Genomic DNA, 24,567 nt, shown 5'->3' on the forward strand with positions numbered 1-24,567 from the left:
TACCTATGCTCCTTCAAACTTCAAAGGCTGTGCTACTGTGGGGCGGCATAGCTCGGTTGGTAGAGCGGCCGTGCCAGCAACTTGAGGGTTGCAGGTTCCATTCCCGCTTACAAGCCAACCTAGTCCCTGCCGTTGTGTGCTTGGGCAAGACACTTTACCCACCTGCTCCCAGTGCCACCCACACTGGTTTAAATGTAACTTAGATATTGGGTTTCCCTATGTAAAGCGCTTTGAGTCACTAGAGAAAAGCGCTATATAAATAGAATTCACTTCACTTCACTTCATTTGTAAGAAAATATAATATTGAGATTATTAGTACTACCTGTTAAATGTCATATTTTTAATTGGATTTTAGCCATTACATTTGTATTTAATATATTATTTTGTATTCAGATATTTTGGAAAATTACTATTTTCTGTCCTTTTTTTTATTGTTTAATATGTGGAATTTGAATGTGTTTTTTTATTTACTCATGTGAAATTACAGTATTAAGTACAATTGTACAAAGTATTTGCTAGGGAAAAATTTTAATGAAATTTATACAAAAAATGCTATAAATACTTAAATGCTGAAAAACAACCATTCTCCCTCTTATAAGTTTTAGTTCAATATTTAAAATGTTTATTACCTAGGATGTAGAATTAATTCTAATTTAAAAAAAATATTCAAAAATATTATATAGACATTCATATGAAATAGACAACATTAAAAAAACAAAAAACATTAAATGTGGTAAAATGTACAACATTTTAGCCATTTTATTTGTATTTATTTAGCCATTTAGTATTCAATAGCTTCTCCTGTACACAGTCATGATGGGGGAAAAAATCATGTTCAATATTCATTTTGTGTTATTTATTTTTATTTCTTCTCATGTAAACATGTGAAACATCTGAAGTAGAAATTAAAATATAGACTAATGTTAAAAAAAATGGCGATTATTACTTATTGAAAGTCATTTAAAAAAATAGCTATTACATTTGTATTTAATGCCAATCTGTATTTCTGTATCAAGTCATGTTGAAAACCCGCTAATAAAACTCAAATAGTTATTTAGTTTTTGTTTGGTATTTATAATTTTCACTTTCTACTATGTGGAATTAATTCAAATACAAAAATAAAATTTAATTTAATTAATATAAAATAAGCAAAAATAATATATTATAAAATAATTAAATGTGGTAAAAAAATGTTTTTAAATTGTAAGCCATTCCATTTTTATTCCAAAAAAATATGTAGAAATAATCATTATTATTACTCATTATTTTTTATTATATTTTAGCCATTCAGAATTCAATAGTTTTTCCTGTACACGGTCATGATGAAAAATAACATAAAAAAAATTGGTTATTATTTATTTAGTTTAATTTATCATTTTTATTTAATTTTCTAACTTGTCAAAATCTGATATAGAAATAAAATATAGACGTTAATGACAAAAGGTTGATTGATTATTATTCTTATTATAAGTAATTTAAAAAAGATTTTAATGAATACTTTTGTATTTAATGCCTATTTATGTCTGCAACAAGTCATGTTGAAAAACGATTTAACCTCTTAGAATATTTAGTTTTACTTGGGTATTTATTGTTTAAATTTTCTAATTATTATTCATCTAATTATTATTTTCAAATACAAAATCATATTATTTTTAATTTATTTAGAATAGATGAAAGTTGATATTAAAAAAAACATTGGATGTGGTCAAGATTATTTATTAAATTTTAACCAGTACCTTTTAATTATGAAAAAAATTAAATTGTAGAAATTATAATTATTATTCCACATTGAATGATGTAATGATTTGCAAATCAAAATTTAATTTTCTATTTAGTATTCAGTATATTTTTCTTCTTCTATTGTTGTAACTCCCGTTTGCGCTCTGCAGGACCCTCCAAAGGAAGACCTGACTGTGTCCGAGAAATTTCAGCTCGTACTTGACGTCGCACAAAAAGCGCAGGTGCAACTTAGCTCTGAAAAAAACAACAACAAAAAACACTCTTAACTTGACTAATAGCTGTTGATGCAACACTTTTGTCTTCATACAGAACCTCTTCGGCAAGATGTCAGATGTTTTAGAGAAGATAAAAAAGTAAGAACATTTTTGTTCAAGGAGGTTTGAATATTTTTGTTGATGGCTTGGTATTTTTCTGTGGCAGCCTCTTCATGTGGGTGCAGCCGGAGAGCACCCGGAAACTGTACATCTGCCTGTGGGTGGCTTTCATCACCTCCTGCGTCCTGCCGTACAAACTGATGGGCTTCATGATCGGTACACACACAACTTAAGTCCTCTGTCGTGCTTTCAATAATCAGTAATCAGTTCATGCAGGCCCAGCTAATATTGCATATCTAATATTATTCTCATATCGTCCTCTGTAGGCCTGTATGCCGGCATCAAGTTCTTCATCATAGACTTCATCTTCAAGAGCTGCCCGAAGTTGCGCGACAAGTACGACACCCCTCGCATTGTGTGGAACAGCCTCCCGACAGACCCCCAGCTCAAAGAGCGGACCAACGCCACTGTGTCACGGCGGGTAAGAGCCTCGTCCGCCGCGTTTCTCTCGCGCTTTCTCACACAGAGAAACGGCTTAGTCGCGCAAAATATGCCTAATGCAGGATTATTTCTACTGTCGCTAATGCAAAAAGCTGACATTTAATCAGGTGCGTACCTGTTACAAGGCTTTGTAGTTGCATCACAATCCGTCTGCGAGGAGGTCCGCCCCAGCATTGACTTGCAAAATACATGAAGGAAGGAAATCTCTTAATATTACTGTAGTATTTTAAACGGCTCTCCATTCAGTAACTATATCACGTGACTCCACGACAGCGGAATACAATAGGCATCGAGTAAATCTGGAATCCATACAATTGTATTCTTTTTTTTTTACGATATGTATTGATTTTTTTTTAAATATTGATTTTAGTCTTTTAAAAAATTGTCTATTAAATATTTTTAATAATTTGTATTTGAATTAATTGTACATGGTAGGAAATAAAAAAAAAAAAAATTACTCAACAATATATATAAGAGGTTAAATAGTTGTTTTTTAACATACAGTAACTAGATGCAGACAAATAGATATGCATTAAATACAAATATGATAGCTAAAATATATAGGTTTTATTAATGTTATTAATTTTTGTATTAATTGCTATTTATTTTGTTTTAGTCTATTACATTTGAATATGTATATCAGATTTTTACAAGTTAAGAAAAGAAAGAAATGAAAATGGAAAAATAAGTTTTAAAAGTAAATATAAAAAAAGGTATTGAATATTAAGCCGGAAGGCAAAGCTCTCAATTTACCGGTCGATCTACGTTCCCATCCTCACCTATGGTCATGAGCCTTGGGTCATGACCGAAAGGATAAGATCACGGGTACAAGCGGCCGAAATGAGTTTCCTCCGCCGGGTGGCGGGGCTCTCCCTTAGAGATAGGGTGAGAAGCTCTGCCATCCGGGAGGAACTCAAAGTAAAGCCGCTGCTCCTCCACATCGAGAGGAGCCAGATGAGGTGGTTCGGGCATCTGGTCAGGATGCCACCCGAACGCCTCCCTAGGGAGGTGTTTAGGGCACGTCCAACCGGTAGGAGGCAACGGGGAAGACCCAGGACACATTGGGAAGACTATGTCTCCCGACTGGCCTGGGAACGCCTCGGGATCCCCCAGGAAGAGCTAGACGAAGTGGCTGGGGAGAGGGAAGTCTGGGCTTCCCTGCTTAGGCTGCTGCCCCCGCGACCCGACCTCGGATAAGCGGAAGATGATGAATGGATGGTATTGAATATTAAGTGTAAGTAATAGTCATTAATTATTTCTACATAATTTTCCAAAAATTAAAAATGTAATGGCAGAAATGTTACTAAATTATTTTGACCACATTTTTTTAATAATTGATTTTTGTGTTTTATATGAATGTCTATCAAAATGTTTATACAAAAATGAAAATAATGAATACTTAACTAAAACTTTAGGAATATTAGAAGCGAAAAAGCAGTTGCTTTGCCCGTGTGACAGAATTTGACATTGAATACAAATGTGATGACTAAAATCTACTTTTAAAGTATTAACCTACATCCATTCATCCATCCATTTCCCTTTGGGGTCGCGGAGGGGCGCTGGAGTTTATATCAGCTGCTAACATTTTTGTATCAATTGTATTCAAATATATTTATAATTATGTAACATATTTTTACAATATTATTGAGTACTTACATTTTACATAGCAGGAAACAAATTAATTCAAATTCAACAAAATTAACTCTAAACATAAAATAATACAGTATAATCTTAACTGTATACAGAAGAACGTATTGAATACAAAAGTGATGGCTCAACTGTAATTAAAAATAATCCATCCATTTTCTACCGCTTATTCCCTTTCGGGGGCGCTGGCGCCTATCTCAGCTAATAATCGTGACATTTAATCAGTATTAATAAAATGTTCCATGTTACATTTTTATAAATAAAAATTTAATGGCTAGAATTTAATTTAATCGTTTATCTACTAAAATAAAACATTTTAACAATTTTCGATCAAATATAAATCCATTATTTAAAAAGTGTATGTGTGGCCGGGTGTATCTCACAAACTATAATAATAATAATAATAATAATAATAATAGGGCAGCTGTGGCTACAGATGTAGCTTACCACCACCAGGTGTGAATGAATGATGGGTTCCAACTTCTCTGTGTGCGCTCTGAGTATCTCACAATAGAAAAGCGCAATATAAATCTAATCCATTATTATTATTATTATTATCTCACAAACTAAACCTTTTCACATCATAACTCTCTTACCAACTGCGACAAAATAAAAGTATAGACTTATTTTTAAGTAAAAAACATGTTTCCAAAGTTGCTGTATAATATTTGTATGAAGTTAAATTTCTGTTTCAATCCATTTGCCAACAAATGAATCTGGTTTGAATACATGAAAACGTTTTCCATGACAATCATTGCAAGAACTCCAGTGCTGCTCACTACTGCCCCGTGTGGCAGAGTGATGAACGCATCTATCGTCACTGCCATCCATAATGCATCAAAGGCGCCCCACTTCATGCTGAGACCTGGACATCAGAGAATGTGTGTGCGTGCGTGTTTGCTGTGGCATCAGTCACAGGTATCCTCTGTTCTTTCTTCCTCTCAGCTCTCTGCAACAGAGAAGGTAGGGCCTTTGGTGTGTCTCCCTCTGGTTCCTCTACTGTGCCTGAGTGTGGCACCTACTGTCGCCATGTCAATAAGACAATGGATCAAACCGTCTTCAAGCGTGAAGCTTGCATCCATTCTCTTAGAGGCTTTTTGAAGACCAGCGGCCCGTAGTGTCACGCTATATTAGGTCCTTCCTTTGTGCCCCTCTATTGTTGACGTCTGTTCCTACAACCAACTAGACAATAGTTGGAGAGTTTCACTCGTGTCAGGTCCGTTGCTGCCGTCTCTCATTGTTTTGTTTTCTTTTTTTCCTTTTGTAGGTGCAACCGGTGGCTTCCCGAGGCAGCCTGGCGGCCGTGCCGTGCGGCGTGAACCGAGAAGAGGAAACGGGGCGCTCCCACAGCACCAAGAAAGGAGCCTTCCATGAGATCTTTAACCTACCGGAGCTGGAGCGCCCTCTCGCTGGTAAATACATGCATGCATGCAGTATGCAACAGAGTATCTCATTTTAATGTTTATTTTGTGTTGTCAGAGTGTGACCGCCCTCTAGTGGATATATTGATAAATGCAATATGCAACAAAATATCTTCGTTTGATGCCCTCCGGGTACTCCGGCTTCCTTCCACTTCCAAAGACATGCACCTGAAAATAGGTTGATTGGCAACACTTAATTGGACCTAGTGTTTGGATGTGAGTGTGAATTTTGTCTGTCTATCTGTGTTGGCCCTGCGATGAGATGGTGACTTGTCCAGGGTGTACGCCGCCTTCCGCCCGATTGTAGTTGAGATAGGCTCCTGCGCTCCCCCGCGACCCTGAAGGGAATAAGCAGTAGAAAAATGGATGGATGTTTATTTACTTTATTTTGGGGCGGTTTAGCTCAGTTGGTAGAGTGGCCGTGCCAGCAACTTGAGGGTTGCAGGTTCAATTCCCGCTTCTGCCAACCTAGTCACTGCCGTTGTGTCCTTGGGCAAGACGCTTTACCCACCTGCTTCCAGTGCCACCCACACTGGTTTGATTGTAACTTAGATATTGGGTTTCACTATGTAAAGTGCTTTGAGTCACTAGAGAAAAAGTGCTATATAAATATAATTCACTTCACAATTCACTTCACTTATTTTTGTGTTGTCGGTGTGAGCACCCTCAAGCACAGGGGTAGGGAACCTATGGCTCTAGAGCCAGATGTGGCTCTTTTGATGACTGCATCTGGCTCTCAGATAAATCTTAGCTGACATTGCTTAACATGATAAGTAATGAATAATTCCGCTGGCAATCACAGTGTCAAAAATAACGTTCAAAATATAAAACATTCTCATGTCTTTTAATCCATCCTTCCGGTTTCTACCGCACCTGTTCAAGAAGTCGCATTAATGGTAAGAAGTATTTTATTTATTGTTGGTTAGCTTCAGAATAACAATGTTATGAAAAAGAACTACAGACTTATTATACTCTAAAAATGTTGGTCATACTTAAAAATGCACTCATTTAGTTGTATTCAGTCTTAAAAAAAAGTATCATATGGCTCGCACGGAAATACTTTTGAAAATATTTGGCTTGTATGGCTCTCTTAGCCAAAAAGGTTCCCGACCCCTGCTCTAGCAGGTAAATTAATACATGCGATATGCAACAAAATATCTTATTTTGATGTTTATTTTGTGTTGTCAGAGTGTAACCGCCCTTTAGTGGGTATATACATACATGCAATATGCAACAAAATATCTTAATTTGATGTTTACTTACTTTATTTTTGTGTTGTCAGTGTGAGCAGCCTCTAGCAGGTAAATACATACATGCAATATGCAACAAAAAATCGTATTTTTATGTTTATTTTGTTTTATCAGTGTGTGACCGCCCTCTAGTAGGTATATACATACATGCAATAAGCAGCAAAATACCTTATTTTGATGTTTATTTTGTGTTGTCAGAATGTAACCGCCCTCTAGTAGGTACATACATACATGCAATATGCAACAAAACACCTTATTTTGATGTTTATTTTGTGTTGTCAGAGTTTGACCGCCCTTTAATAGGTATATACATACATGCAATATGCAACAAAATATCTTATTTTGATGTTTATTTTGTGTTGTCAGTGTTTGGCCGCCCTCTAGTAGGTATATACATACATGCAATATGCAACAAAATATCTTATTTTGATGTTTATTATGTGTTATCAGTGTTTGGCCGCCCTCTAGTAGGTATATACATACTTGCAATATGCAACAAAATACCTTATTTTGATGTTTATTTTGTGTTGTCAGTGTTTGGCCGCCCTCTAGTAGGTATATACATACATGCAATATGCAACAAAATACCTTATTTTGATGTTTATTTTGTGTTGTCAGTGTTTGGCCGCCCTCTAGTAGGTATATACATACATGCAATATGCAACAAAATATCTTATTTTGATGTTTATTATGTGTTGTCAGTGTTTGGCCGCCCTCTAGTGGGTATATACATACATGCAATATGCAACAAAATATCTTATTTTGATGTTTATTTTGTGTTGTCAGTGTTTGGCCGCCCTCTAGTGGGTATATACATACTTGCAATATGCAACAAAATACCTTATTTTGATGTTTATTTTGTGTTGTCAGTGTTTGGCCGCCCTCTAGTTGGTATATACATACATGCAATATGCAACAAAATATCTTATTTTGATGTTTATTTTGTGTTGTCAGTGTTTGGCCGCCCTCTAGTAGGTATATACATACATGCAATATGCAACAAAATATCTTATTTTGATGTTTATTATGTGTTATCAGTGTTTGGCCGCCCTCTAGTAGGTATATACATACTTGCAATATGCAACAAAATACCTTATTTTGATGTTTATTTTGTGTTGTCAGTGTTTGGCCGCCCTCTAGTAGGTATATACATACATGCAATATGCAACAAAATATCTTATTTTGATGTTTATTATGTGTTGTCAGTGTTTGGCCGCCCTCTAGTGGGTATATACATACATGCAATATGCAACAAAATATCTTATTTTGATGTTTATTTTGTGTTGTCAGTGTGTGACCGCCCTCTAGTAGGTATATACATACATGCAATATGCAACAAAATATCTTATTTTGATGTTTATTATGTGTTGTCAGTGTTTGGCCGCCCTCTAGTGGGTATATACATACTTGCAATATGCAACAAAATACCTTATTTTGATGTTTATTTTGTGTTGTCAGTGTTTGGCCGCCCTCTAGTAGGTATATACATACATGCAATATGCAACAAAATATCTTATTTTGATGTTTATTATGTGTTATCAGTGTTTGGCCGCCCTCTAGTAGGTATATACATACTTGCAATATGCAACAAAATACCTTATTTTGATGTTTATTTTGTGTTGTCAGTTTTTGGCCGCCCTCTAGTAGGTATATACATACATGCAATATGCAACAAAATATCTTATTTTGATGTTTATTATGTGTTGTCAGTGTTTGGCCGCCCTCTAGTGGGTATATACATACATGCAATATGCAACAAAATATCTTATTTTGATGTTTATTTTGTGTTGTCAGTGTTTGGCCGCCCTCTAGTAGGTATATACATACATGCAATATGCAACAAAATATCTTATTTTGATGTTTATTATGTGTTGTCAGTGTTTGGCCGCCCTCTAGTAGGTATATACATACATGCAATATGCAACAAAATATCTTATTTTGATGTTTATTTTGTGTTGTCAGTGTTTGGCCGCCCTCTAGTAGGTATATACATACATGCAATATGCAACAAAATATCTTATTTTGATGTTTATTATGTGTTATCAGTGTTTGGCCGCCCTCTAGTAGGTATATACATACTTGCAATATGCAACAAAATACCTTATTTTGATGTTTATTTTGTGTTGTCAGTGTTTGGCCGCCCTCTAGTAGGTATATACATACATGCAATATGCAACAAAATATCTTATTTTGATGTTTATTATGTGTTGTCAGTGTTTGGCCGCCCTCTAGTGGGTATATACATACATGCAATATGCAACAAAATATCTTATTTTGATGTTTATTTTGTGTTGTCAGTGTTTGGCCGCCCTCTAGTGGGTATATACATACTTGCAATATGCAACAAAATACCTTATTTTGATGTTTATTTTGTGTTGTCAGTGTTTGGCCGCCCTCTAGTTGGTATATACATACATGCAATATGCAACAAAATATCTTATTTTGATGTTTATTTTGTGTTGTCAGTGTTTGGCCGCCCTCTAGTAGGTATATACATACATGCAATATGCAACAAAATATCTTATTTTGATGTTTATTATGTGTTATCAGTGTTTGGCCGCCCTCTAGTAGGTATATACATACTTGCAATATGCAACAAAATACCTTATTTTGATGTTTATTTTGTGTTGTCAGTGTTTGGCCGCCCTCTAGTAGGTATATACATACATGCAATATGCAACAAAATATCTTATTTTGATGTTTATTATGTGTTGTCAGTGTTTGGCCGCCCTCTAGTGGGTATATACATACATGCAATATGCAACAAAATATCTTATTTTGATGTTTATTTTGTGTTGTCAGTGTGTGACCGCCCTCTAGTAGGTATATACATACATGCAATATGCAACAAAATATCTTATTTTGATGTTTATTATGTGTTGTCAGTGTTTGGCCGCCCTCTAGTGGGTATATACATACTTGCAATATGCAACAAAATACCTTATTTTGATGTTTATTTTGTGTTGTCAGTGTTTGGCCGCCCTCTAGTAGGTATATACATACATGCAATATGCAACAAAATATCTTATTTTGATGTTTATTATGTGTTATCAGTGTTTGGCCGCCCTCTAGTAGGTATATACATACTTGCAATATGCAACAAAATACCTTATTTTGATGTTTATTTTGTGTTGTCAGTTTTTGGCCGCCCTCTAGTAGGTATATACATACATGCAATATGCAACAAAATATCTTATTTTGATGTTTATTATGTGTTGTCAGTGTTTGGCCGCCCTCTAGTGGGTATATACATACATGCAATATGCAACAAAATATCTTATTTTGATGTTTATTTTGTGTTGTCAGTGTTTGGCCGCCCTCTAGTAGGTATATACATACATGCAATATGCAACAAAATATCTTATTTTGATGTTTATTATGTGTTGTCAGTGTTTGGCCGCCCTCTAGTAGGTATATACATACATGCAATATGCAACAAAATATCTTATTTTGATGTTTAGTTTGTGTTGTCAGTGTTTGGCCGCCCTCTAGTAGGTATATACATACATGCAATATGCAACAAAATATCTTATTTTGATGTTTATTATGTGTTGTCAGTGTTTGGCCGCCCTCTAGTGGGTATATACATACTTGCAATATGCAACAAAATACCTTATTTTGATGTTTATTTTGTGTTGTCAGTGTTTGGCCGCCCTCTAGTAGGTATATACATACATGCAATATGCAACAAAATATCTTATTTTGATGTTTATTTTGTGTTGTCAGTGTGTGACCGCCCTCTAGTAGGTATATACATACATGCAATATGCAACAAAATATCTTATTTTGATGTTTATTTTGTGTTGTCAGTGTGTGACCGCCCTCTAGTAGGTATATACATACATGCAATATGCAACAAAATACCTTATTTTGATGTTTATTTTGTGTTGTCAGTGTTTGGCCGCCCTCTAGTAGGTATATACATGTATACTTGCAATATGCAACAAAATACCTTATTTTGATGTTTATTTTGTGTTGTCAGTGTTTGGCCGCCCTCTAGTAGGTATATACATACATGCAATATGCAACAAAATATCTTATTTTGATGTTTATTTTGTGTTGTCAGTGTGTGACCGCCCTCTAGTAGGTATATACATACATGCAATATGCAACAAAATATCTTATTTTGATGTTTATTTTGTGTTGTCAGTGTGTGACCGCCCTCTAGTAGGTATATACATACTTGCAATATGCAACAAAATACCTTATTTTGATGTTTATTTTGTGTTGTCAGTGTTTGGCCGCCCTCTAGTAGGTATATACATACATGCAATATGCAACAAAATATCTTATTTTGATGTTTATTTTGTGTTGTCAGTGTGTGACCGCCCTCTAGTAGGTATATACATACATGCAATATGCAACAAAATATCTTATTTTGATGTTTATTTTGTGTTGTCAGTGTGTGACCGCCCTCTAGTAGGTATATACATACATGCAATATGCAACAAAATACCTTATTTTGATGTTTATTTTGTGTTGTCAGAGTGTAACCGCCCTCTAGTAGGTATATACATACATGCAATATGCAACAAAATACCTTATTTTGATGTTTATTTTGTGTTGTCAGAATGTAACCGCCCTCTAGTAGGTATATACATACATGCAATATGCAACAAAATATCTTATTTTGATGTTTATTTTGTGTTGTCAGAGTGTGACCGCCCTCTAGTAGGTATATACATACATGCAATATGCAACAAAATATCTTATTTTGATGTTTATTTTGTGTTGTCAGTGTGTGACCGCCCTCTAGTAGGTATTATACATACATGCAATAAGCAACAAAATACCTTATTTTGATGTTTATTTTGTGTTTTAAGAATGTGACCACCCTCTAGTAGGTATATACATACATGCAATAAGCAACAAAATACCTTATTTTGATGTTTATTTTGTGTTGTCAGAGTGTGACCGCCCTCTAGTAGGTATATACATACATGCAATATGCAACAAAATATATTATTTTGATGTTTATTTTGTGTTGTCAGTGTTTGGCCGCCCTCTAGTAGGTATATACATACATGCAATATGCAACAAAATATCTTATTTTGATGTTTATTATGTGTTGTCAGTGTTTGGCCACCCTCTAGTAGGTATATACATACTTGCAATATGCAACAAAATATCTTATTTTGATGTTTATTTTGTGTTGTCAGTGTGTGACCGCCCTCTAGTAGGTATATACATACATGCAATATGCAACAAAATACCTTATTTTGATGTTTATTTTGTGTTGTCAGAGTTTGACCGCCCTTTAATAGGTATATACATACATGCAATATGCAACAAAATATCTTATTTTGATGTTTATTTTGTGTTGTCAGTGTTTGGCCGCCCTCTAGTAGGTATATACATACATGCAATATGCAACAAAATACCTTATTTTGATGTTTATTTTGTGTTGTCAGAATGTAACCGCCCTCTAGTAGGTATATACATACATCAATCAATCAATCAATGTTTATTTATATAGCCCCAAATCACAAATGTCTCAAAGGACTGCACAAATCATTACGACTACAACATCCTCGGAAGAACCCACAAAAGGGCAAGGAAAACTCACACCCAGTGGGCAGGGAGAATTCACATTCAGTGGGACGCCAGCGACAATGCTGACTATGAGAAACCTTGGAGAGGACCTCAGATGTGGGCAACCCCCCCCCTCTAGGGGACCGAAAGCAATGGATGTCGAGCGGGTCTAACATGATACTGTGAAAGTTCAATCCATAGTGGCTCCAAGACAGCAGTGAGAGTCCCGTCCACAGGAAACCATCTCAAGCGGATCAGCAGTGTAGAGATGTCCCCAACCGATACAGGCGAGCGGTCCATCCTGGGTCCCGACGAGCGGTCCATCCTGGGTCTCGACTCTGGACAGTCAGTACTTCATCCATGGTCATCGGACCGGACCCCCTCCACAAGGGAGGGGGGGACATAGGAGAAAGAAAAGAAGCGGCAGATCAACTGGTCTAAAAAGGAGGTCTATTTAAAGGCTAGAGTATACAGATGAGTTTTAAGATGAGACTTAAATGCTTCTACTGAGGTAGCATCTCGAACTGTTACCGGGAGGGCATTCCAGAGTACTGGAGCCCGAACGGAAAACGCTCTATAGCCCGCAGACTTTTTTTGAGCTCTAGGAATCACTAATAAGCCGGAGTCTTTTGAACGCAGATTTCTTGCCGGGACATACGGTACAATACAATCGGCAAGATAGGCTGGAGCTAGACCGTGTAGTATTTTATACGTAAGTAGTAAAACCTTAAAGTCACATCTTAAGTGCACAGGAAGCCAGTGCAGGTGAGCCAGTACAGGCGTAATATGATCAAACTTTCTTGTTCTTGTCAAAAGTCTAGCAGCCGCATTTTGTACCAACTGTAATCTTTTAATGCTAGACATTGGGAGACCCGAAAATAATACGTTACAGTAATCGAGACGAGACGTAACAAACGCATGGATAATGATCTCGGCGTCTTTAGTGGACAAAATGGAGCGAATTTTAGCGATATTACGGAGATGAAAGAAGGCCGTTTTAGTAACGCTTTTAATGTGTGACTCAAAGGAGAGAGTTGGGTCGAAGATAATACCCAGATTTTTTACAGAGTCACCTTGTTTTATTATTTGGTTGTCAAATGTTAAAGTTGTATTATTAAAAAGAGGTCGGTGTCTAGCAGGACCGATAATCAGCATTTCCGTTTTTTTGGCATTAAGTTGCAAAAAGTTAGCGGACATCCATTGTTTAATTTCATTAAGACACGCTTCCAACTGACTACAGTCCGGCGTGTTGGTCAGCTTTAGGGGCATGTAGAGTTGGGTGTCATCAGCATAACAGTGAAAGCTAATACCGTATTTGCGTATGACGTCACCTAGCGGCAGCATGTAGATGCTGAAGAGTACAGGGCCAAGGACCGAACCCTGGGGAACTCCACACGTTACCTTAACATAGTCCGAGGTCACACTGTTATAGGAGACGCACTGCATCCTATCAGTAAGATAAGAGTTAAACCATGACAGGGCTGAGTCTGAAATACCAATTCGTATTTTGATACGCTCTAATAAAATATTATGATCGACGGTATCGAAAGCAGCGCTAAGATCGAGGAGCAGCAACATAGATGACGCATCAGAGTCCATCGTTAGCAATAGATCATTAGTCAGTTTTGCGAGGGCTGTCTCAGTCGAGTGATTTGCCCTGAAACCGGATTGAAAGGTTTCACATAGATTGTTAAACGCTAAGTGCTCATTTAGCTGCTCTGCAACATGCAATATGCAACAAAATATCTTATTTTGATGTTTATTTTGTGTTGTCAGAGTGTGACCGCCCTCTAGTAGGTATATACATACATGCAATATGCAACAAAATATCTTATTTTGATGTTTATTTTGTGTTGTCAGTGTGTGACCGCCCTCTAGTAGGTATATACATACATGCAATAAGCAACAAAATACCTTATTTTGATGTTTATTTTGTGTTTTAAGAATGTGACCACCCTCTAGTAGGTATATACATACATGCAATAAGCAACAAAATACCTTATTTTGATGTTTATTTTGTGTTGTCAGAGTGTGACCGCCCTCTAGTAGGTATATACATACATGCAATATGCAACAAAATATCTTATTTTGATGTTTATTTTGTGTTGTCAGTGTTTGGCCGCCCTCTAGTAGGTATATACATACATGCAATATGCAACAAAATATCTTATTTTGATGTTTATTATGTGTTGTCAGTGTTTGGCCGCCCTCTAGTGGGTATATACATACATGCAATATGCAACAAAATATCTTATTTTGATGTTTATTTTGTGTTGTCAGTGTTTGGCCGCCCTCTAGTAGGTATATACATACATGCAATATGCAACAAAATATCTTATTTTGATGTTTATTTTGTGTTGTCAGAGTGTAACCGCCCTTTAGTCGGTATATACATACATGCAATATGCAACAAAATATCTTAATTTGATGTTTACTTACTTTATTTTTGTGTTGTCAGTGTGAGCAGCCTCTAGCAGGTAAATACATACATGCAATATGCAACAAAATATCTTATTTTGATGTTTATTTTGTGTTGTCAGTGTGTGACCGCCCTCTAGTAGGTATTATACATACATGCAATAAGCAACAAAATACCTTATTTTGATGTTTATTTTGTGTTTTAAGAATGTGACCACCCTCTAGTAGGTATATACATACATGCAATAAGCAACAAAATACCTTATTTTGATGTTTATTTTGTGTTGTCAGAGTGTGACCGCCCTCTAGTAGGTATATACATACATGCAATATGCAACAAAATATCTTATTTTGATGTTTATTTTGCGTTGTCAGTGTTTGGCCGCCCTCTAGTAGGTATATACATACATGCAATATGCAACAAAATATCTTATTTTGATGTTTATTATGTGTTGTCAGTGTTTGGCCGCCCTCTAGTAGGTATATACATACATGCAATATGCAACAAAATATCTTATTTTGATGTTTATTTTGTGTTGTCAGTGTTTGGCCGCCCTCTAGTAGGTATATACATACATGCAATATGCAACAAAATATCTTATTTTGATGTTTATTTTGTGTTGTCAGTGTGTGACCGCCCTCTAGTAGGTATATACATACATGCAATATGCAACAATATATCTTATTTTGATGTTTATTATGTGTTGTCAGTGTTTGGCCGCCCTCTAGTAGGTATATTCATACTTGCAATATGCAACAAAATATCTTATTTTGATGTTTATTTTGTGTTGACAGAGTGTGACCGCCCTCTAGTGGGTATATACATACATGCAATATGCAACAAAATATCTTATTTTGATGTTTATTTTGTGTTGACAGAGTGTGACCGCCCTCTAGTGGGTATATACATACATGCAAAATATCTTATTTTGATCTAATAATAATGGATTAGAGTTTGTATCACGCTTTTCTATTATTAGATACTCAAAGCTCTCACAGAGAAGTGGGAACTCATCATTCATTCACACCTGGTGGTGGTAAGCTACATGTGTAGCCACAGCTGCCCTGGGGTAGACTGACTGACTGTCAATGTAAGCGTTCTTTAGTGGGTAAATGCATACATGCGATATGCAAGAAAATATCTTGTTTTGATATTTGTTTACTTTATTTGTGTGGTCACTGTTAGCGCCCACTAGTGGAAAATAAATTCATACATGCGATATGCAAGAAAATATCTTATTTAGATGTTTGTTTACTTTATTTGTGTGGTCACTGTTAGCGCCCTCTAGTGGAAAATAAATTCATACATGCGATATGCAAAAAATATCTTATTTTGATGTTTGTTTACTTTATTTGTGTGGTCACTGTTAACGCCTTCTAGTGGAATATAAATTCATACAAGCAATGCAACAAAGTTACTCATTTTGATCTTTACTTACTTACTGTCTTTTCCGGACTATCCGGTATATAAGACGCACCCACTATGTTTTAGAAGAAGAAAATATTTTTCCATATGTAAGCCACAGATATATACGTTGTTCAATGTTTTATTTACTCAAAAATATCTTATAAATGTTTATTGACATACTTAAATTGTTTCCAAATGGTGTCTGTTAAACGGCTGATCAAACAAAACGGAAGACGCCAAACACAACGCCAAAATTCACCCATTTAGGTTTCGGAAATCAGTTAAAAAAATATATGGTCTTTTTTCTGCAACATCAAGGTATATATCAAAATCAGAATCAGAAAAGTTTTTATTGCCATTGTTTGAGGAAGGGTTAGCAAACTAGGAATATTGACGCTTACATAGGTCTGGTGATAATGTTCCCCTTTAAGAAATTAGGCATGAAATTACATTTTTAACCATAGTAACTTAAATAACGCCTTTTTACGAACTTTTATGCATTTTGATTTAAATCCCCTTTTATGAACTTCACTTATTCTGTTTTTAGAGACATAAAAGAAATGATAATAATTATTAGTAGCAACAGTTACATAATCAATTAACCGTTTTCTATATCGCACAGAGACAACCCCGCGATATATCGAGTATATCCATATATCGCCCAGCCCTAGGTGCAAGTGTTTTGAATCAAGAGCTCTATCACAGAACAAATTCAGCCCTGAGGTACTACATGCAATATAAAAAAAAAATGTTTTTAATGTATATTTGGTGGCTTTTGTGTTGTCAGTGTGTGAGAACGGCTGGAGGTGCTGCCTCATAAACCGAGACCGGAAGATGCCCACAGACTACATCAGGAACGGAATGCTTTACGTCACTGAGAAGTAAGTGGAACATCCCTCGAAGGAAATGTTTTAGTGTTGCCGAGGAGATGTTTGTGAACGTAACTCTCTCTCTTTCTTTCTGTCTTTCTCTCCTGTCCTTCAGTTATTTGTGTTTCGAGAGCTCTAGCTCCAGGTCGGGCTCCTCCAAGAAGAATAAAGTCATCAAGCTGCTTGACATCACTGACATACAAAAGGTGGCAAAATATAACCTGTAAATCAGGGGTGTCCAAGTGCGGCCCGCAGCTAATCGTTTACCGGCCCGCCACACATTCTGCAAAAATTGCATAATTGATAGTACTGCAAAAATTAAAAAAAACATTTAATACAAGTGGAATGAGGTGAAATCTAATAAGGAAAAAGTGGCAATGTTGACACAAAGCTGCCATGTAGGCAGTTTTTTTTTCCTTTTGTCTTTATTTTCTTTTTTCTTCCATTGCTCAAAAAAAAAGGACTAAAAAATTTGTGTTGTAATGAATTATTACTTAAAAATTATCACTTTAAAATGTTTTATGTGGAAAAAATATTGCATATGTTGTGTGGTTGCCATATAAAAACATCAAAGTTTTGAAAAAAGAGCATAAAACAAACAAAATAATTGTTCAAACTTAAAATCGACAGATATATCGGAAGTTGATCTTGAAATTTAAGTGTTAAAAGTTAAAAAAAATAATAATAATAAAAATGTATCACTTTATGAGTGGGGAACCTTTCGGATCTCAAATATATTTAGTAGGATTTTATTAAAATTTTCACTGTTATTACTCAAAACTATTAAATAATTAAAATCAATGGTGTCCTGCATTATTGATCTTTGAAGGCTTTAATTGCTAAATAAAGAAACTCTCCTGAAAGAATCAATAAAGTTCTATCTATCTATCTATCTATCTATCTATCTATCTATCTATCTATCTATCTATCTATCTATCTAAAAATGTGTCACTTTATGAGTGGGGAACCTTTTGGATCTCAAATATATTTAGTAGGATTTTATTTAAATTTTCCACTGTGATTACTCAAAACTATTAAATAATTAAAATCAATGGTGTCCTGCATTATTGATCTTTGAGGGCTTTAATTGCTAAATAAAGGAACTCTCCTGAAAGAATCAATAAAGTTCTATCCATCTATCTATCCATCTATCTATCTATCTATCTATCTATCTATCTATCTGTCTATCTATCTCTCTAAATACTGCATATTTCAGTTTTACTATAAAAAACAAAGTTGTCTTTGGCAGAAAAGGCATAACCTCAAGTTGATATAGAGATTTACTTTAAGCATTAAATAAAAGATAATAATAATAGTTTGATTTATTTTTAACATTTTAGTGACTGAGACCCTCTATGCTCCCCAGGAGCCCTAAGGATTAAAAAAAAATATCTATATATTTTTTTATGGTTTGAAAATGAAAAATATCAAAATTTTTCCGTGTGCGGCCCTCTGTGGAAAAAGTTTGGACACCCCTGCTGTAAATATTGCATTATGCGACGAAACAACCAACTTTTCATGTCTTTTCATTCGCAGTACAAGGTGCTGTCTGTCCTACCAGGAAGTGGAATGGGGATCTCCATAGCAACACCTTCCACTCAGAAGGTACAAAGAAACCCGTTTTTCTGTCTCTTTTCCCCACAGCTTCAGCAGTGTCGAAGAAGAATTAAAATTAAGGATAGCAAAAGTAAGATTCGAATGATTCAAATCATCAAACAAGAATTAATTATTCATCATAAATAGAGAAGAGAAAAAAAATAGAACGAGAGAATAAATGAAATGGACAAAGCATTCAGTATTTTTAGTATACCTAAGGAAATTGTTTAATTTTTACTCATTATAAATATTTGAAATGTTTTACAAAGTCATTATTATCATTATTGATTTTCTTTCTTTCTTTACTACTTTGAAATGGGAATTTTTATTACTAATTATTGAATGATAACGATATAGTTGGTACTCTGTAACAACTATATCACTTACAGCAGGGGTCTCAAACTCTATTTACCTGGGGGCCACTGGATGCAGAGGCTGGGCCCCAAGAAAATCTTTCTTAAAAAATATATTTTTAAATGTCTATTTTTATTTTCTACACAAAATAAAATCAAAATATAAATGAACAAAATGAGAATTAAGTAAACAAATCGGTCATAAGTAATAGCAATGTGTGAGGCAATGTAAATTAAACAATAAAACAAAAGAACAACAATTTGAATTGGTCCAGGTTATCGGGGACGGTTATTACTGACGGACAGGGGTCGCGGTGTGACTGCAGCCGGGCACGTAAGAAAACCCACGTCTCCATGGCAACGTCTCTGTCACTTTCACTCATTTGCCGCTTATCCACTAATGCAGGGGTAGGCAACCCAGAACATTGAAGGAGCCATTTTGAACTTAAATAACCTTTACCATGAATTGATTAACGTGGACCCCGACTTAAACAAGTTGAAAAACTTATTCGGGTGTTACCATTTAGTGGTCAATTGTATGGAATATGTACTGTACTGTGCAATCTACTAATAAAAGTATCAATCAATCAATCAATCAAACGCTGTCAAGTGCCATTCATATAAAACTCGCGGGCCGCAGTAACATTAAACTGTCATATTAAGGTGGGGGCCGCAAAATAACGTCTCACGTGCCGCAATTGGCCCGCGGGCCGCGTGTCTGAGACCCCTGACTTACAGGAAATAAATGAGTAGAATTATACCTATTTGCCCAAAGGGGGGGGGAATATTTGGAGAAATAAAATAGACTTTGTATATAATTTGGATGTATAGATAAGTTACTGTATATAAACGGAAATTACTCGTCGGCTCTTACCGGAGACTTGAGTGGATTACGCGACCTCATCCTGCAGCTCAAAAAGGCAGCTGTGATCTTGGCTCCTCGGCTTCTCTCAGAGACACTGGCGTTCACCGCAGCCATCCGACTTTCAGGTATGACTTTATAATCTCACTAAAATACTATTAACACAATAAGCAGATAGGGGATTTTCCAGAATTATCCTCGTAAATGTGTCTAATTACATCTGAAACGCTCCCGCTGCCGCCGCCTGTAGCTGTCGCCTTTTTTTTTTTTTTTTTAACTGCTTCACTCTAACTTTCCTTATCCAAAAATCTTTCATCCTCGCTCAAATTAATAGGGAAATCGTCGCTTTCTCGGTCCGAATTTCTCTTACTGCTGGTGGCTCACATTATAAACAATGTTCAGATGTGAGGGGCCCTCACACCGGCGACGTCACGCGCACATCGTCTGCTACTTCCGGTACAGGCAAGGCTTTTTTATTGGCGACCAAAAGTTGCGAACTTTTTCATCGATGTTCTCTACTAAATCCTTTCAGCAAAAATATGGCAATATCGCGAAATGATCAAGTATGACACATAGAATGGACCTGCTATCCCCGTTTAAATCAGAAAATCTCATTTCAATAGGCCTTTAAGATGGTACTTTTTTCCCAAAAAAGAAGAAAAGACGATGAATTTGTATTTCGGGTAGAGTACATCATTATTAGGTCAGAGCTTTTCTTTCTGTCTCTCACGCACAGTTATAATGCTAGTGTGAAGGAAAAAATACAATATTTGTGTTTAAATATATAATCTGTAACTCCCTCCAAATAGCACAGACACAACGGCTTTCTTGAACTGATTTATTTGAAGGCTTCCTTTCCCTTCAATTTCGACGTGAAAAATGTAATAAAATAAAGCACACTACAAACGTAAAAATAACAACATGTGGATCAAACATTTTACCGAAGTAAAATACAAACAGAAATGACAAATACCTCGTTGGCCTGCACGCTTCTTTTAGGAGGAAATTCTGATCTTCTGGCTCTTATAGCCCAAACGCTTAAAGTCCTTGTGACACTTTTTAGTCTTTGTTACAATCAGTCTCTCTCTTTCTTCTTTCACCTTGCATCAAAAAATGTTTACCCATACCCGGAAGTAGCTTCCTTACATCTGTCGGCAGACCAAATGAGACACTTCAAAATAAAAGTATGTCCACAAACTTAAAGGGGAACATTATCACAATTTCAGAAGGGTTAAAACCAATAAAAATCAGTTCCCAGTGGCTTATTTTATTTTTGAAGTTTTTTTTGAAATTTTACCGATCACGCAATATCCCGAAAAAAGGCTTTAAAGTGTCTCATTTTCGCTATATGTGAAGCCACTGTCCATTTTCCTGTGACGTCATCCAGTGTTATACATGCAAGATATAGCGACATTAGCTCGGATTTCAGCGGCTTAAGCGATTCAACAGATTACGCATGTATTGAAACGGATGGTTGGAGTATGGAGGCAGATAGCGAAAACAAAATTGAAGAAGAAACTGAAGCTATTGAGCCATTGCCGGTAAAATGTGCGGACCAAACGTTCGGGACTTTCGCATCTTGTGAAACTGGATCAACTTCAATACGTCGATTGGTAAGTGTTTGTTTGGCATTAAATGTGGGTGGAGGGAAACGCTGTATGCAAATATATCTACAAATGTCGATTGGTAAGTGTTTGTTTGGCATTAAATGTGGGTGGAGGGAAATGCTGGATGCAAATATATCTACAAATGTACATACAGCCAGCCTAAATAGCATGTTAGCATCGATTAGCTGGCAGTCATGCCGCGACCAAATATGTCTGATTGGCACATAAGTCAATAACATCAACAAAACTCACCCTTGTGATTTCGTTGACTTTATCGTTGGAAATGCATCTGCAGGTTATCCGTACATCTCTGTGCCATGTCTGCCTTAGCATCGCCGGTAAATAGCATGTTAGCATCGCTTGGCATGCCGTGCTAATCGATGCACATTCTACGTAAATCAACTTGAATCCGTCCCGGATCGTGTTGTTACACCCTCCGATACACACCGAGGAGGCATGATGTCTCCAAGGTACGGAAAACAGTCGGAAAAATGGAAAATAACAGAGCTGATTTGACTCGATGTGTATAATGTGTTTTAGAAAAGGGCTGATTGACTACCTAGGTGAGCAAATAATTGAAAGGCGTATATCCATCCATCCATCCATCATCTTCCGCTTGTCCGAGGTCGGGTCGCGGGGGCAACAGCCTAAGCAGGGAAACCCAGACTTCCCTCTCCCCAGCCACTTCGTCTAGCTCTTCCTGGGGGATCCCGAGGCGTTCCCAGGCCAGCCGGGAGACATAGTCTTCCCAACGTGTCCTGGGTCTTCCCCGTGGCCTCCTACCGGTTGGACGTGCCCTAAACACCTCCCTAGGGAGGCGTTCGGGTGGCATCCTGACCAGATGCCCGAACCACCTCATCTGGCTCCTCTCGATGTGAAGGAGCAGCGGCTTTACTTTGAGATCCTCCCGGATGGCAGAGCTTCTCACCCTATCTCTAAGGGAGAGCCTTAGAGATAGGGTGAGGAAACTCATTCCGGCCGCTTGTACCCGTGATCTTATCCTTTCGGTCATGACCCAAAGCTCATAACCATAGGTGAGGATGGGAACGTAGATCGACCGGTAAATTGAGAGCTTTGCCTTCCGGCTCAGCTCCTTCTTCACCACAACAGATCGGTACAACGTCCGCATTACTGAAGACGCCGCACCGATCCGCCTGTCGATCTCACGATCCACTCTTCCCCCACTCGTGAACAAGACTCCTAGGTACTTGAACTCCTCCACTTGGGGCAGGGTCTCCTCCCCAACCCGGAGATGGCATTCCACCCTTTTCCGGGCGAATAATTCGCCAAAATTCACCAATTTAGAGTTCGGAAATCGGTTAAAAAAATATATGGTCTTTTTTCTGCACCATCAAGGTATATATTGACGCTTATATAGGTCTGGTGATAATGTTCCCCTTTAAGAAAAAGGCATGAAACAACATTTTTAATCATAGTAACTTAAATAACGCCTTCTTACGAACTTTTATGCATTTTGATTTAAATTCCCTTTTGTTTACTTCACATATTCTGCTTTTAGAGAAATAAAATACATGATAATAATCATTAGTAGCAACAGTTACATAATCAATGAAGCTTTGTCCTCCAGCCGCTGGTGTTCGGCGCCATGATCCACCGAGATGAGGCGTTCGAGGCCATCTTCACGCAGTACACCAAGATGGTCACCACCGGCAAGCCGCCGGCCGCCACAGCCGCCACCGGCGATCAGTAAACCCCGCGCTCCGACTCTCAGGCGCCACTTCCTGTTGGACTTTTTTTCTTTTTTCTATCAAAATGAAAGGGGGGCTGGTCCCTCCTCCATCAGCTGACTGCTTCCCTCGTGTCGTACCGTGTGTGTGTTGCATGTGCGACAAAATAGTCTTCAACTGTGATTATTTTCTCCCCTCCTGACGAGATTCCACAATATCAAAAAAACAACTGGAGCGTATGATAGACGCCATTATTTTTATTTTTTTTTGCAAATGTGAAATATGTAGCTCATTTTTCTTCCATATTTGCCTTTTATTGACATGTTTGGACCGACGGTGCGGAGGAAAAGCACAAAACATGTAAGACGGCACAATGTGGTTCTAAAATAGGCGACTCATCTTCTCCCGGCACTTTATTACGTGGAACTGGAACGTTGCAGAAATACTTCAAAAGTAAAGTATTTCACTCAATCACTTCTGGTCAGGTGATGGAGGCTCCAACATTCATGTTCAACTTTATTTCAAGCCAGTAAAGCTGGTCTTTACTCCGTTTTGTGTAGACTGCCAAAATCCAGCACATTGTGTCGGAAGAAGAGAAAAAGGCCTTGATGTTCTTAGTATTTATTTCCCCAGAGTCAGGCGTGAATTTATCATTCATAACCGGGTATGACATTGCGATGCATAAACGCAACTGACCGGTTCAAATTGAAACATTTTTTTGTTTGTTTAGAAGCTTTTTACCTGTCGCCTTTTTAGTAGTCTGTTTTTTTAACGGAAAAAGCACAGAATGTATGATTTTTCTTATGTTATTTTTTTTTTTTTTTTTTTGCCAAATCTGCCATATTCTGCCTAAGCTCATGTTTACATGATTATGTATGTCTTTTTGGTAGTTTGAATTCCTTTCATTTGGGAGTAGTGACGGCTACTGTTCTTTAAAATACTGTATTGGGTCAAATGATGCGTTTTAACCAATAGGAAAGCAGGAGGAAATTGTGCTTCATAAAGTTAGTTTAATGGTTACTCTTTATGGTTTTATTTCACAAGCATAAGTTCTCACTAGAACCACTGTGAGTTGTCCGGAATGTTTCTTTTTTGTGTTTTTTTTTTTTTTTTTTTTTTTGTGAAATAAAACGAGTGCACTCTTAACTCTGCAAGGCACTTTAGACAAAAATTTCTCCTTGTGTCAAACTTTTCTCATTTGTCTTAAATGTTGAATGTACAGTTGGAAGATCGAAAGGCTGCAAACAACTTTCATGTGACATTTAAAACGTCTAATAAAGGTAAAGAAATCTCCAATCATTCGGTTATGTTTTATGGGCTCAGACCTTCCTGTATTTGTTAAATTTGGATTTAAATGACTT

General features: G+C 36.6%; 1 protein-coding gene across 5 annotated transcripts in view; it reads left to right on the top strand.

Moving 5' to 3' along the window:
- gramd4a (GRAM domain containing 4a) overlaps window positions 1-24,337 on the top strand; it is a 108,942-nt gene extending 84,605 nt beyond the window's left edge. For 3 of the 5 annotated variants that reach the window (XM_061914470.1, XM_061914473.1, XM_061914469.1), the window contains 10 exons: window positions 1,890-1,961; window positions 2,050-2,093; window positions 2,161-2,270; window positions 2,381-2,535; window positions 5,148-5,165; window positions 5,470-5,614; window positions 17,019-17,112; window positions 17,216-17,306; window positions 18,637-18,705; window positions 23,107-24,337. In XM_061914470.1, coding sequence (XP_061770454.1) covers window positions 1,890-1,961; window positions 2,050-2,093; window positions 2,161-2,270; window positions 2,381-2,535; window positions 5,148-5,165; window positions 5,470-5,614; window positions 17,019-17,112; window positions 17,216-17,306; window positions 18,637-18,705; window positions 23,107-23,229 — 921 coding nt within the window. In that variant the 3' untranslated portion in view covers window positions 23,230-24,337. The remainder of the gene's footprint in view (window positions 1-1,889; window positions 1,962-2,049; window positions 2,094-2,160; window positions 2,271-2,380; window positions 2,536-5,147; window positions 5,166-5,469; window positions 5,615-17,018; window positions 17,113-17,215; window positions 17,307-18,636; window positions 18,706-23,106) is intronic. The other 2 variants (XM_061914472.1, XM_061914471.1) reach the window with 1 other exon arrangement.
- Window positions 24,338-24,567: the final 230 nt, after the last annotated feature.

This window comes from Nerophis ophidion, linkage group LG10, assembly GCF_033978795.1.
Source record: "Nerophis ophidion isolate RoL-2023_Sa linkage group LG10, RoL_Noph_v1.0, whole genome shotgun sequence".
Taxonomy (NCBI): domain Eukaryota; kingdom Metazoa; phylum Chordata; class Actinopteri; order Syngnathiformes; family Syngnathidae; genus Nerophis; species Nerophis ophidion.